A 15,983-nucleotide genomic window follows, 5' to 3' on the forward strand; every position below is an offset into this window, starting at 1 on the left:
CACAGTTGGAAATCTACAAAGGCATTCATGCAGAGGGAGAAGTACAATGTTCTGGAATGGCCGTCACAGTCCCCTGACTTGAATATCATCAAAAATCTATGGGATGATTTGAAGCAGGCTGACCATCAAATTGAACTGAACTGCAGAGATTTTGTATGAAGAATGGTCAGAAATACCTCCATCCAGAATCCAGAGACTCATCAGAGGCTACAGGAGGACAGCGTCTAGAGGCTGTTAGATTAGCAAAAGGAGGCTCAACTAAGTATTGATGTCATATCTCTGTTGGGGTGCCCACATTTATGCACCTGTCTAATTTTGTTATGATGCATATTGCATATTTTCTGTTAATCCAATAAACTTAATGTCACTGCTGAAATACTACTGTGTCCATAAGGCATGTCAGATATTAAGAGGAAGTTCAGCCAATGAGAAACAAAAATCCAAAGAATTAAGAGGGGTTCCCAGATTTTTTCATATGACTGTAAATTGTCCATAGTGTGTGCCCTGCAGTGGGCTTGCACCCTGCCCGGGGTTTGTTTCCTGCCTTGCGCCCTGTATTGGGTGGGATTGGCTCCAGCAGACCCCCGTGACCCTGTAGTTAGGATATAGCGGGTTGGATGATTGATGGATGGATTTTATTTGTGTAGATGTGTCTTTTGCCCGCATCTCCCAGTTCATCCTGAAAAATGAGTTATGTGTTTCCTGCCAAGCCAGGACATCCGCTAATCCTTCGTGCCTCAAGGTGAGTCTCCTCCTAATTTGACCAAATCACAGTAACCTCTTCATGCCATGAGGTTGGTTTTGGTTTGACTTTTTTACTTATTTATTTGAGAACATCCATAAGTGAATAGAAAACCTACCTGTATCCTTAGAAATATGTGATAAAATGATTATTTCCAGAACCCTTTTGTTGTCAAAAACGTGCATCAGAACCACGGAAGGCTTCTTTTCTTTTATTGAAACTCAAAGAGGACATATTTAAATTTTAGCCTTTTTTATTTTGCAGTGGTGCTTTAAGCCAAGTTGCCTCCAACTGTAAAGCGCCAGTGTGAGCAAAAGATTTTTAAATATTTATACAAATCATATAGACTTTGGATCACAATTTTGCACAGCAAATGAACATATACCATGTTTGTGAAGAAAATAACTTCCAACTTTAAAAAATAATAAGAAAAGAAAGAAAAAAAACATAAAATTACCTGCCAGCCATTGCCTTATAATAAGCAAAAATCTGGTCTGCTAATTTGTAAACAAACTGGTCAAAGCAAAGATTCACCTGGAAGAAGACATAAAAATGTAATTTGCAATAGTGGAAATAATATTAATAAAGCTGTGATAATATTCTAGAGCTGAACGTTTTCTGTGCTGATCACACCTTTCAGATAGTTTGAATATGAAGGCCGAATGTGCTGGAAGAATCACAACACCATGTCACACTCCTTCAAGAAGTCACAAGATGAGGATTCACTTTCACAGAACTAACACACCGTCTCGTCAAACCAAACCAAACTGAGCTGTGGGGCAAGTCAGGGCTCCACCGGTGCTATCTACACGTTAAGCACATTATTACAGAACAGGGGTCTGCAAAGTCACACCTGGTGGGCCATACACACTGCAGGTTTTGGTGCCAACCCAGTTTCTTAATCGCTATGGTGAGCCATTGTCACATTTCTTTTCCACATCATTTTAATTTGTCTTAAACAGCCATCCTGCAGGATAATCCACACTTCTGTTACTCATCGACACCAGGGGGTCTGCAAAGATGCATCTGCTGGTTTTTGTTCCAGCATAGTTTCTTAATTTGCATGGTTAGCCATTGCTGTATTTCTGTTCTATATCTTTTTAAGCTTTCTATCTGCTCCGATGCTACTCCTCCATGTTACGGTTCAGTGGTGCCATATTCTTAACAATTTTGTTATCAACCTTTAAATGGTTGCACTGTGGGATATTCGAAGTTCGGAATATTGTTTAATAACCCAACACTGATCTTTACTTCTCTTACACTGACTTTGTAACTGATCTGTTTGGAGTGCTTAGTGGTGTTGCAGAGTCAGCGGTCTTTGAGAATGGACATCATGTGACAAATCATGTGACACTTTGATCGCACACAAGAAGACCCTCATCAACTAATGATGTGACTTCAGAAGTGAATAAGTTGGACCAGACCTTAGTTAGGGGTGAATACATATGCACTCACAACTTTCATTGTTTATATATATATATATATATATATATATATATATATATATATATATATATATATATATATATATGCAAGTTATTTCATTTTCATTCCTCGTCAACAATTTACACTGTATTGTTAAGTCCATTACATAAACTTCAAATGAAAATCCATTTTAATTGTAATGTGACAAAACAGAACTAACACTTCGCAATGCACTGTGGATAGATAGATAGATAGATAGATAGATAGATAGATAGATAGATAGATAGATAGATAGATAGATAGATAGATAGATAGATAGATAGATAGATAGATAGATAGATAGATAGATAGATAGATATGAAAGGCACTATATAATACATAGATAGATAGATAGATAGATAGATAGATAGATAGATAGATAGATAGATAGATAGATAGATAGATAGATAGATAGATAGATAGATAGATAGATATATGAAAGGCACTATATAATACATAGATAGATAGATAGATAGATAGATAGATAGATAGATAGATAGATAGATAGATAGATAGATAGATAGATAGATAGATAGATAGATAGATAGATAGATAGATAGATAGATTCTCCACTTACCTCAGCTTCTATTTCATCATACAAAAACTGTTTCTTAAATTTGGTCAGGGCATAGTAGCCGCTATCATTGTAGAGGTCTAAGGGGTACAAAACATACCTAAAAATGATAAATGAGTACATTTAGATGATAAAATCAGCATGTGATATTTTTATTTTGTATAGATAATTCTCTTAAACTATAACTTGACCTGTTGACAGAAAATTCAAAAGGCATAGGAGCTCCCTGCTCTTTGCATCACAAAAAACATACAGAATGTTACAGACGAAGCATACATTTTTAAACTTCTAAATATTAAAAAGCAGAGTGTGTAGATTTGCACAGATGTCAGTGACATCCAGTTCTTTATTTTTTTCTAATCTGTATTCTCTAATTTTCATGAAGACTGTGGGTGCCAAGATGAATAGACTGGCATCCCGACTGGGACGGAGAGGGAGTTCTTACTGTCCTTGGCCGGAATGCCATGATGGAACAAGAGCATGGAAGAAGCTGCAACCCAGCTGTAATGGTTTGCAATCCTTATCCCAGTCGGGGTACAAAGATAATGAATGAACTGGGCAAACATGGATATAAGGGGCAGTTTGTTCCCATACAAGACAGGTGGCAGTGTCCCTTCAGGATGGTCCAAGTTAGGACTCCTGTAGGGTTGCATGGGAGTTGGACTGTAGAAAAGCAGCCCTGTCGGGTGCTTAGGGGTACCGTAAGAAGGGCGCTGCTGGGGGAAGACCGCCCAGGTTTCCATATGACAACTGCTGCGACACTAGAAGCATTCGCAGGTCTGGTTTAAAAGAAGCCCACCACATCTCCTCAGGGAGTCAGAGTGGGCGACACTCAACAGGAGGAGTAGAAGGACAGAAAGAGCCTCCACTTTTCGTGTACTTGTCGTCCACGCTTGAAGGGGTATTTGGCAGAATGAAAATCCTGTATTTGAACCCGGGACTGTGTTGGGTGATATTGTGTCTGTGGTTTGGGACTCAGTTGTGCCTCCTTGGGGTTACAAGGCCTATTCATGACAATGCAAGTGATAAGCCCAACATAGACTCTAGGAGCAAGTACCAAGGTGAAATGGTAGTGGGCTGCAGATATGCAAGAAACTCCACCTTTTCTAGCCTTTCCAGTGTTAATATGTCATGTAATACTTACTCCATCATAGAAGGCTCTTTGGTCTCCAGAATATGGTCTGTCAAAATCCATGGCATTGACATTTCAATTGGAAACTGGATTCTACGTCCCATTGTCAACTCTAAGAAGAATTCTCTGAACCAAAGTTGGGATAAATCACAGCACTGCTGGAGGGCTTCTGTGGGAATCAAGAGAGCAAATACAACAATCAGAACACAGCCAAGGATTACGGGGGTCTTAAGGGTCATATGTGAAGTAAAGCAATCCGACAAAAGCTACAGCAAATGAAAAGTGACTTGATAAAGTAATCGCTCTACTATTATTAAAAAGGCATTCCGCCGTTACTCAGCAATGACCACGCCCCTCCACACCACTCGCCCAATCATCACTCCTACTGTGCACATCCTCCCTCCGTCCCACCCCGTGACCCTCTCAGTGCTGCTAACTCGCCCCTTCAACACAGTCGGTTATAATGGCAAAGCAGAAAAGCAAATTAGAATGAGCAAAACAAGACTTGCATATAATAAAAATCAAGAGCAAAGAGAATCGTCAAGAAAGAAACAAATATCCCAAACAATATACGAAAAGAAAGCAATATTTATAAAATGTAAATTAGAGGATAGTGTTTTTGACGAGGCTTTAATGTAATTTCATTTTTTAATTACTTTCTATTATCTTTTACATTTTTACTTTTACTTGGTGGCTCTGAGGCTGGGGATCTGCACTGGCAATCGGAAGGTTGCCGGTTCGAATCCCGTAAATGCCAATAGGGACTCTGCTCTGTTGGGCCCTTGAGCAAGGCCCTTAACCTGCAATTGCTGAGCGCTTTGAGTAGTGAGAAAAAGGCTATATAAATGCAAAGAATTATTATTATTTTTACCAAATTTTATTATTCATTGGTATTGAATAATACCATATTGTATTATTTTTGGTATTTAAAATAGACAGTAGTAGTGAAATACTCGAGTAACTGTTTTTCTCTCTATAATAACTAAGGATCAAACCATCTTCCTCCCGCACCCCACAAGCTCTTCTATATAGCAACTCCTTAAATACAATTGCTTTCTTTAACAGAGGGGCGCCCGATGCCCTTCAAGTGGCTCAGGCGTGAGATACCTGGGTGCCCAGTGCCAGCCCCCGGGGGAAGGCGAATGAAGCGATCAGGGGGCAGAGCCCCCTTAGTAATTATAATAATAACAAGAATAATGCCAATAGATTTGAAGTGCCTTTCATGACACTCAAGGACACTGCATAAATAAAGAAAGAGAGACATACAAGAACAAAAAGTCTAAATGAGTGTAAGCCGCTCTAAATCAGAGCTCTCTAAGAAATGAGCTGAGCTAGAAGTACGTAATAAACAAGAATAAATGCATCATATATCTCAAATATTAAAATGTGTGCTTCAATTTAAATGCTTAAAGTCGAAATATTCTCAATTGCAAGAGGCATTTGTCATTTTTGCTCCCACTGATAGGATTTCACAGAGGGCTAAACAGTAAAGGATCAAAAATCAAAAATAATATCATATTCATAATCACAACCTTGAAACAGTAGAAAACGACACCCCACGTGCTTAGGTTTGAAATTTGGGCTCTTTGAGGGCTCGGACCACAGAAAATATTATCATATTCATAATCAGTAACCTCAAAATACCATAAAACAACAATATTGATATTACCGATCCCCATTCTTCAAATTTTTCTGAAAAGGAGTAACTTTTTGACCCCTCATATCGGTATGCGTCCTGTGGTGGGTTGGCACCCTGCCCAGAATTGGTTCCTGCCTTGTGCCCTGTGTTGGCTGGGATTGGCTCCAGCAGACCCCCGTGACCCTGTGTTCGGATTCAGCGGGTTGGAAAATGGATGGATGGATATCGGTATGCCCAACTTTGAGTCCTTCACATCATTTCTGCTGAAGACACTTGTTGGTTTGCTTTTTATTATATGGGTGTAATTTCCTGCACAAAATATGGTCAAAAAAGGGCCTAAAAATTACGTCTTTTGGACTAGAAGGCCAAAAATTGAGGGGGAACCCGAAAAAGTTAAAAGTCTTGCATAAAAAGACATAAAGACACATCAAAAAGATATGTGATATGTGGGGGCTTTCTTATACCAGTGAGTCAGGAGGTGACAGACAGAAAAAGCTGAAGTGACATCAAAGCAGTGAAAAGTAAAGAAGTAAATTTATAAGATAAAACCATTACTACAATAAGGCACACATATAGTGCCTTGCAAAAGTATTCACCCCCCTGACTGTATTCATATCTTTTACTGAAAAGCTAGCTATCTAACCCTGCTAACTACATCAAATATATTCATTCATTCTATCTGGCCTGAAAATGCTAGAAGTTCTACATATTAACTAATCATTTTATTATCTATCTATCTATCTAGATCTGCACTGGCAATCTTAAGGTTGCCGGTTCGAATCCCGTAAATGCCAAAAAGGGACTCTGCTCTGTTGGGCCCTTGAGCAAGGCCCTTAACCTGCAATTGCTGAGCGCTTTTAGGAGTAGTGAGAAAAGCGCTATATAAATGCAAATAATTATTATCTATCTATCTATCTATCTATCTATCTATCTATCTATCTATCTATCTATCTATCTATCTATCTATCTATCTATCTATCTATCTATCTATCTATCTTCTAATCCTGCCAACTACACCAAATATATTCATTCATTCTATCTGGTCTGAAAATGCTAGAAGTTCTACATATTAACTAATCTATCTATCTATCATATAGTGCCTTTCATCTATTTATCTATAATAAATTCTGCCGAACAAAAATTTTCAGCTATATCAAGAACAAATAAACAATGCTGAAATACAATATAAACTATTCCAAATCTTACTATAACTCAAACACTGTATATCACTTGCTGATTTACAAAGGATACTCTCCACATTAAGGATGAAATTCCCACTTTATTTTGAGATGAACGGCAGGCATGGGTTGCATGATTCATTACCTGGCCAGGAAAGCGTTGAACTAAGTGTACTGTAGCCTGGCACAAGGTGGCAACCTCAAGAGTGAATATGCTGGCATTCTGGCAGGGATGAAGTGAAGTTCCTTAGCTGGCTGGGAGCCCAATGTAATGGAGGGACGGGGGAAGACAATCTATTTGGAGCAGTGGCTCCCCCAATACACTAGACGGTTGCAGCCCTGGGCAAGGAGTCCCACACGGCCATCCAGAGGGCATGCTGGGACCTGAAGTCCCTTGGGGCAACCCTACTGGGTTCCGTAAGTGCCTCTGTGGGGGGCCGATGCTGCAGGGATACATGATCCCTAAATTGTGCACCTTTCATTTCACCCAGAAGTGCTTCCAATGAGCTATCCCCCACATCTGAAGAACTCAGGGGTCCAACATAAAAGAAGCTGCTCAATCTCATCCAGGCTAGTTGGAGTCGGGTGCAAGAGGACAAAGAATGAATGTTTGGGAGGAGCAGAGGAATAGAAGAAGGGATTGGAATTAGTAAACCTTGTATTTGCACCCAGGACTTGTGTTTGCGAAGCTGTGTCAGGGTTTGAGGAGCTGCAACGCCCTCTACTGGTCAAAACCTCTAAAATATACAAAATGGTAACTCTAAAGTCTAGATAGATAGATAGATAGATAGATAGATACTTTATTAATCCCAATGGGATTAATTAATAATAATTAATTAATGAGACTGTACCTGCAGTTTAGTGAGTAACCTACCGCTAAAATTGAGCAGATGAGTGTAGAAAAAGGATTGCTTATGGAAATCCTCAATTGCAAGGACTATTGGCCCATCCAAGCTGCTTCTTAAGGTTTTCTTGGAGCCGCTCTTGTCAGCGATGAGAGACTCCAACATTGTTCTCACCATATAAAGCTAAAAAAAATAATCACAAAATTAGAATTATCTTTATTATCTTGTTGGGCATATTCGACTTTCATACACATCCAGGGCAGCTGGACATGGCGCTAGTCCATCACTGGGCTTTCATATACAAATACTGTGCAATATAAAATTACAGCATGCCAAACTCTTCATTTAACATAAATCATCAAGAAGACGTACATCATTGAAGCCTCTCAGTCTCATCTTAAGAGAGAAGTACCAACGCACAATGATTCTCTGTATAGTACTTTACCTGTGTGCTTGAGGGCCCCACTGCTCGCCGAGGCACCTTGATATCGAAGCCCCCTTTAGGATCCTTCTCACCTCTCAAACAAGGGTCATTCGGTGGTTCACGGGCTCCCTCCCAGTCACAAATTGTCTTTCTTATTGCCTGAAGAACACTGCAGATTAGCAGACAATGATTAGTGCTGCGTTTTGAGGCACTCTGGACTGCTCACCTCCACTGTGCACACAGAAATGAAGTGAATGCATTTTGTAAACCACATACCAGCCAATCATATAACACAATAATGAAGAAATGCAAAGAACCACCATACTGACATTGTAAGGGACGGATAAGCTGGGATGCCCACGAGATGGAAGGACCACAGGAGAGTGTGTGCACAAGGCATTACCACCCCAGAGCACTAGATGGCAGCCCCTCTGGGTTGCAGTGGTCCCTTGGAGTCTCGCAGGGCAGCATGGAACAAGGAATTCTTCGACTCAGCCCTGTTGGGTTCTGTGGGTGCCACCAGGGGGGTGCTGTAGGGACTGGTGAGCCCTATTTCATGGGGTTTCCATCTCACCTGGAAGTGCTTTCAGAGCACGTGTACATAAAACCGGATGTACTCCCAGGTGGAAGACAAAAGGAGCTGCCTGCCTCAGATGGACAAGCCGGAGTTTACTGAAAGGAGGACAAAGCTTGCGTGGAGGAGGCAGTGACAGAGAAGAAGAAGACAAAGTAGTTGTGCCCGTGCTTTATTGTACTTGTGGCTGTGGTGGTGGGAAATGTTTGATAAGGAAGAATTTCCCACAATAAAGACACTTTGTGCTTTTTAACTTGTGTCTGTTCCTGTTTGTTTTGGGTATTTGGGACAAAGGAGTCGTGCCTGTGCTTTATTGTACTTGTGGCTGTGGTGGTGGAAAATGCTTGATAAGGAAAAGTTTCCCACAATAAAGACTGTTTGTGCCCTTTAACTTGTGTCTGTGCCTGTTTGTGTTGGGTGTTTGGGACAAAGGAGTTGTGCCTGTGCTTGTGCTTTATTGTACTTGTGGCTGTGGTGGTGAGAAATGCTTGATAAGGAAGAATTTCCCACAGTAAAGAAACTTTGTGCTTTTTAACTTGTGTCTGTGCTCGTTTGTGTTGGGTGTTTGGGAGAAAGGAGTCGTGCCTGTGCTTTATTGTACTTTTGGCTGTGGTGGTGGGAAATGCTTGATTAAGGAAGAGTTTCCCACAATAAAAGATTCTTTCTGCCTTTTAAACTTGTGCCCGTGCCTGTTTGTTTTGGGTGTTGGGGGACTGGAGCTCCTCTGGTGTTCACAACATATTATGCTAAAGAATACAAATCTCAAAACTGTTTAATCTATTTCTGCCTCGCTAGATGTATAAGGTAAGAAGCAGCCTTTAACATCTCCAAATAAAAACATTTTTTGGATCCAAAATTGGTCACTAATTAAGAAAAAGGTTAGAATGAAGATCCTACAGCCATAGTAGCATTCCAGGAGTTGGAGACCCCTGAGCAAGAGTCACCAATTAACTTAACCTGAATGTGTTTGAAGGTGTGAGGAGGAAAACTCACCCCAACAAGCCAAAGGTCCATAATTAACTCGGCCAGAATTTGAACCCAGAAGCTACACATGTCCTGTCCATAGCCAGATATTTCATAGTTATAAAATTATTTTCAGGGTCGAACTGGAGTTAATGTCTGGAAAAATGCAAGGAACTAAACGCATCTTATTAACTCTTTTTAAGCCGATTTTTCTTTTCAGAACAACTTTTTGTGAAAGATGGACAAAATACACAGCTCACAAAATTAAGTGGACACTTAAATCACACATCAGATCTCGATGAACGGAATAATTAGGTGGAACATCTTTACTGAGTAAATACTGTGTAATTCGTAATGATGTAACAACGGTTACTGAGGGCTGATTCAACATCACAGCAAAAATCAAATTCAAAAATTGAAATTCCAGGATGATCCAACTTGTGTGAATTTCATCACACCAACTCCTCATGTGACTCAGTAGTGTATGTGGCCCCCTCGCGCCTGTATGCACCCGATAAATAACGTCCTTGAGGCTCTCGATTGGATTCAAGTCTGGGGAACATGTGGGCCAATCAATGGCATCAATGACTTTGCCATCCATGAACTGCCTACACACTCTCTGGTCACATGAGGTCGGGCATTGTCCTGCACCAGGAGGAACCCAGGGCCCACTGCACCAGCGTAAGGTCTGGCAATGGCTTTGAGTATTTCATCCTGATACTTAACAACAGTCTGGGTACCATTGTCTGTGTGACCCTCCAAGTATATGCCCCCCTAGACCATCACTGACCCACCACCAAACCGGTCATGTTGGATCACGTTGCAGGCTACATAACGTTCACCACAGAGTCTCCAAACTCTTTCATGTGTGTCATATGATGCTCAGTGTGAACCTGCTCTCATATGTTAAGAGAACGGGGCGCCAATGGTGGAGCTGCCAATTGTGGTAGGTTGGTTGGGAGGCATCAGCCAAACAAGTAAATGTGAGACTGTTTTTATTTGCCTGTTGCTATAAAAGACCTGGTCTGGTCTGTAGTTGTGGGTTAATCATGGCTGGCTATGACAGTAGCGGACAGTATTAAAGGCTAAGCTATAAGGGTGAGCCTCAGTTTATTTCATTGTCTTTAGTGTCGTCTAGCACAGGCATGTCAAACTCGCTACCTTTGGTGGGCCGCTTCGACTGCCATACGTGCGTCAGCGGGCCGCACTGTAACATACTGAAAACTTTAAAAAATGTAACACTTAAAGTTTAAAGAAAAGCAATTTATTTCCATACAATCTCCGTACAACAGCGTACAATTAGAGTCTTAGCCTCTTAGCTAGTTCCTTATATTATATTCATTGCTTATATAGGAGCCTTACAGTGTGAGATCTATTTCTTTTGTCCCGACACTTGGCATCTCTTGTTAGTAACCAGTTCGTCTATATCAGGCTTGAAATCTTGTGCAGCTGCAACTTTTATGAAGGATGAAAGGTGCTCGACGGTAAGTCTTGAGCGATGTGGGGTTCTGGTAGCTTTCATTAACGAAAACAATTGCTCATAAAGGTAAGTGCTTCCGAACATAGACAGTACTCTCGATGCCAGCTTACGGATCTGCACATACGAGGGTGACAGGTAAGCATACAAGCCTGGCACACCAACTTCGTTGTATTTTGCCTTCAGAATAGAATCTGACTGCACTTCAATCAATTCCATTTGGATATTCTCCGGCGCACTCTCAACGCTGTAAGAGTATGGTGACATCTTGTTCGTGTGAACTGAAATTACGAAAACGCTCACTGAATTCATTGCTCAGTAATTCAAGTTGGAAAACAAATCCTTCAAAAATCAAATTTTACTTTACTAAGTTTACTTCAAAGTTTATATTGTGAAATAAGCCGATATGCAAAAAGCCCCCTGACCTACAATAATTTTACAAACTCAAAATCACAAACATTTGTTAATAAACAACTCACCAACTTCTCGCGTCCACTTCAGATCTTCAGCTGTAGTCTGCACTAACTGTTCGTTACGATACTAGCACAAAATTACATAAAACTACAGCAAAAAAACTTAGCTATTACTACTCGTGATGGTCAGTTCTGCCCAATGGCCAGTCTCAGCAGCCCAGCCAATAGTGTAGCCTGCCAGGGGCAGCTCTAGGCTCGTGGCGGCCCTGGGCAGAGAAAGAATCGGTGGCCCCTTCACCCGCCAATGTCAATACGGTATCTTATGCACGGCGGATGGCCACGTCCGTTGTGGACACTGCATAGCTGCCTCATGCTCATGTCACGCATCTATATGCGCGTGTCCGTAACTTGAAAACTAAGTGGCGGCCCATGATATTCTCATCACGGCACAACGTTATAATACTACATATAGCTTACTGCTCCGACTCGAGCGACATTAGTAAATACAGTGTACTAATTAACAAGAAACATAGTATTTTTCGGCCACATTGCCATCAGCTGTGTCATTATTTTCTCTTTCTGTTTTATATTCAATATATATTGGTGTGGCGGCACTGTGCAGGTGCACAGATTGTATATGCCTTAAGCCGCCCCTGCTGCCCGTTGCTGCAGCCTAGCACTTCAGTTGCGACGTCGCGGCTCATTAACTTTGGACAAGGCTCGTGGCTATACTAGCGGATGACGTTTCCGGTACCGTAATGCCATGGGAAAACGCGCTTTTGTCAGAAGGCAGAAGTAAGAAAAGTCAATAAGTAACGCCGAAGATGCAGAATGATTCAATCACAAATGATAGTAATCATTTTGTGCAAGTTTAGTGCTACCTAGGTTCTGTCATGCGGGCCGCACAGATTTCTGTTGCGGGCCGCGTGTTTGACATGCCTGGTCTAGCAGATAAACCAAACCATCCATTGTTAAATGACTTTTGTCGACACTTCCAGTTTCAATGCTCCAATCCTTGATGTTGACTTTAGGGATAAACTGGAGACAGTTCCTGACAATACTGATAAATCACCCGAACAGAAAGGTGGGCTATGGTAAATATGAACAACCAACAGCATATTATTGATATTTCAATTAAAAAAAATATAAATGATACCTTATAAGTACATTTTTCTTTTTCCGGACAGCTTGTCGTAGAGGCTCTCTAAGTGTCACCTGAGCAAAATCCTGCAAGGCTGCATAAATAGTATTCCTTATGGCTTGGTTGAAGACACTTTCCATCCTACCCATGAGTACCTGGAGTCCTTTTATCATGGCAATCACCTGGAAATGATAAGTATGTTATATACACATAGTTTGCATTTAAGCTGCATTTCAATATGGCCAACAAAGTGCTTGTTATTTACAAATTTCTGTTCAATGGTTTTTAAGTCTGCTCCATCCCAATTAGGGTTTTAGTGGTGGGGTGAACCCTATACCAGCAGGACAAGATGCAAGGCAGGAAATAACTTCAAAGAGGATGTCAGTCCATGACAGGGCCTAATCATGTCTACCGATTAAGCTAAACTGCAAGACTCTGGGAATGAAAAAGCAGAGTACCTAAAGGAAAACCCTATGCAGAACATCTCAAAACAGTAGACAAAACATTTTATGATCTATCTCAAATTAATGGAAAATGTTTCTGCAGAAGAGGCTTATAGATATTTCTACTAGGATCGGCTACTGCAATATATTACTTGCTCACTGGCTGTTCTAATCACGCTTTATTCAACTTTCAGTTAATTCCTTTTTTTTGGATTTATTAAATGTATGTATCTTTTCAGTTAATTCCAAATTCTGCGGCAAGAATTGTTACAAAAAACAAAGTAAAAACACTTAACCCCTGTCCTCAAGTCCTTGCATTGGCTTCCAGTTGAGCTTAGGGCTGATTTCAAAATCCTGCTTTAAACTAATAACTCCTTAAATGGTTAAGGTTCGCTTCCCGGGTCCTCCATGCGTAGAGTTTGCATGTTCCCCCTTGTCTGCATGGGTTTCCTCCGGGTGCTCCGGTTTCCTCCCACAGTCCAAAGACATGCAGGTTAGGTGCATTGGCGATCCTAAATTGTGTGCTTGGTGTGTGTGCCCTGTGGAGGATTGGCACCCTGCCTGGGATTGGTTCCTACCATGTGCCCTGGGATTGGCTCCAGCACACCCCCGTGACCCAGTGTTCGGATTCAGCGGGTTGGAAAATGGATGGATGGATTATTGTTATTGGGAGCACGGTGGCGTGGAGATTGCATGTTCTCCCCGTGTCTGCGTGGGTTTCCTCCAGGTGCTCCGGTTTCCTCCCACAGTCCAAAGACATGCAGGTTAGGTGGATTGGCGATTCTAAATTGGCCCTAGTGTGTGCTTGGTATGTGTGTGTGTGCCCTGTGGAGGGTTTGCACCTTGCCTGGGATTGGTTCCTGCCTTGTGCCCTTTGTTGACTGGGATTGGCTCCAGCAGACCCTCGTGACCCTGTGTTCGGATTCAGCGGGTTGGAAAATGGATAGATGGAATATTATGGGGTAACCTCCCAACAGTAGAAAAACGAAATACCCCAAAATTTCAAAAAAGCCGGAACAGGAACCAAATGCACCTGGAGTGCTTCCAGGTGCCCATGCAGCACTTCCGCCACACCAGGAAGTGCTGCAGGAAGGTCATCAGGGAGCACCTGGAGCATTTCCGGGTGAACTATAAAAGGGGCCGCCAGAGTCAGGAGGCGGAGGACAGAGCTTGCGGGAGAGAAGTGAAGGCGGCAGTAGAAGAGAAAGAAAAGAGAGAGAAAATGAAAAGAGAGAAGGACTGTGAGCTTATTTGACTGGTGGTCTGTGCACTGTGTGCTTTTTTGGACTTGTGTGTCCTGTGTCTGTCTGTGTTAAAGGGCTGATCTTCAAAGAAAGAAAGGCCATCTGAATTCTGGAAACTCCTTTCTTAGCTGTTTGGAGTGCCCTGTGAATGTTTAATCATCATGCAATGACAAAGGCCATTTTAAAACAGTTTATTAACATTGGAGTACGTTATGAATTGAGTTCAAAAAAATCAGAGGAGTTACAACACTGCATTTCCTGACCGTCTGTAACATTTTCATTAGAGCACTATGGTGATAATAAGGATTACTTACTTCTACTAAAGCAAATTTCTCCTCACTGGTGTAATTATAGCGGGTAGCCCTTTCGTATTCCTCTGCGGTTCCTGGACAGTCCTTATTACAGAATTTGTCAGTTGGATGCACTAATTTCCACGAATACTGAAAAACAAGCACAGAAAAGACAATGTCAGAAGACGGAAAACAACAATCATTGACACTCAGGTGAGAATTTGCATCTCTTGTAGGCCATCCTATCAGGATCGGACTCTTGTCTTAACAATACACAACAACTCATTAACTGAGCACACAAAAGACTGTTCTTCCTGAGGAAGTTTGCCAACCCAAATTCTCACCAATTTCTACAGGGGTACAATAGAGAGTGTTATCACCTGCTCTATTATTGTATGGCACGGTAACAGCTCTTTGCAGGAAAGGAAGGCACTTCAGCGTGTAATTAAAACTGCACAGCACATCTCTGGAGTAACCTTCCCCTCCGTACAGGACATCAACACCAGTAAGGGTGACACAACATAATTTAAGACAATACACACCCTCAACACACGCTTTTCACACTACGGGAGGGCGAGATCGCACACCACAAGACTGACGCATAGTTTTTTTCCCCCAAGCAATTAAACTCTTGAACAATGCTGTTGTGATGCAAGATTTTGCATATAACTTGATAAATGTTTTGTATGTCTTTATTTATAATTTAGGCAAAGCAATGTAATTTAGTGTTTACCCCCCCCCCCCACACCCCCCCCCCCACCCCCTTAGGAACGGGTCAGTCTGAATTTTACGACAGTATTTGGGGGCTGTGTCTTGTGGAGACTGGCTCGGACACAGACAGGCAGACACACTCATGTCACCCAACACACGTTTATTTACAATTATTGTGCCACAAACCCCAATCTTCCCCAAAGTCCAGGCCAACCAGTGTGCCTCTTCGGACCACCTCCTTCTCTCTTCCTAGCACCTTGTCCTACTTCCACCCGACTCCAGCCTCGAATGAAGGGAGGTGGCCCCTTTTATCCGTACCCAGATGTGTTCCAGATGTGCACCGCCAATCCCGCGGACACGCCCCAGTGTGGCAGAAATGCCGGCTGTCCTCCCGGAAGCACTCCGAGTGTTCCCTCTCTTCTTCCCCCCAGCACTTCCTGGTGTGGCGGAAGTACTGGGGTCCAGGGTCCTTCAGGCAGGGGGACTTCCCCTGGCGGTGACCACGGGCCCCTACAGGGTTGAGCTTCCAAGCTCTGTACCCATGACCCCCAATACAACCAGGGCGGACGCCCCCTCGTGGTCTGGAGGAGGAATGAGTCCTCCTCCTGTCTTCCTGGGCGTCGGTGCCACAGTCTTAAACCAGTTTGTGTTTCATTGCTAAAGTCATTTCTAACACCACAAGTAGGCTAAGGTGTACTTTAACATATGGTTTGGGGGCAGGTGTTAAGA

The 15,983-nt window shown here is 42.1% G+C and overlaps 1 protein-coding gene across 1 annotated transcript in view; it reads right to left on the reverse strand.

Moving 5' to 3' along the window:
* The window catches only part of cyfip2 (cytoplasmic FMR1 interacting protein 2), a 252,229-nt gene that overhangs the window by 101,807 nt on the left and 134,439 nt on the right, over positions 1-15,983 (reverse strand). The window contains exons 13-19 of the mRNA XM_051934205.1: positions 14,568-14,693; positions 12,582-12,748; positions 8,020-8,167; positions 7,604-7,757; positions 3,925-4,081; positions 2,784-2,880; positions 1,200-1,276 (exon numbers count right to left, since the gene is read on the reverse strand). Of these exons, the coding sequence (XP_051790165.1) occupies positions 1,200-1,276; positions 2,784-2,880; positions 3,925-4,081; positions 7,604-7,757; positions 8,020-8,167; positions 12,582-12,748; positions 14,568-14,693 (926 nt within the window). The remainder of the gene's footprint in view (positions 1-1,199; positions 1,277-2,783; positions 2,881-3,924; positions 4,082-7,603; positions 7,758-8,019; positions 8,168-12,581; positions 12,749-14,567; positions 14,694-15,983) is intronic.

Source organism: Erpetoichthys calabaricus, chromosome 11 (genome assembly GCF_900747795.2).
Source record: "Erpetoichthys calabaricus chromosome 11, fErpCal1.3, whole genome shotgun sequence".
In the NCBI taxonomy this organism is placed as follows: domain Eukaryota; kingdom Metazoa; phylum Chordata; class Cladistia; order Polypteriformes; family Polypteridae; genus Erpetoichthys; species Erpetoichthys calabaricus.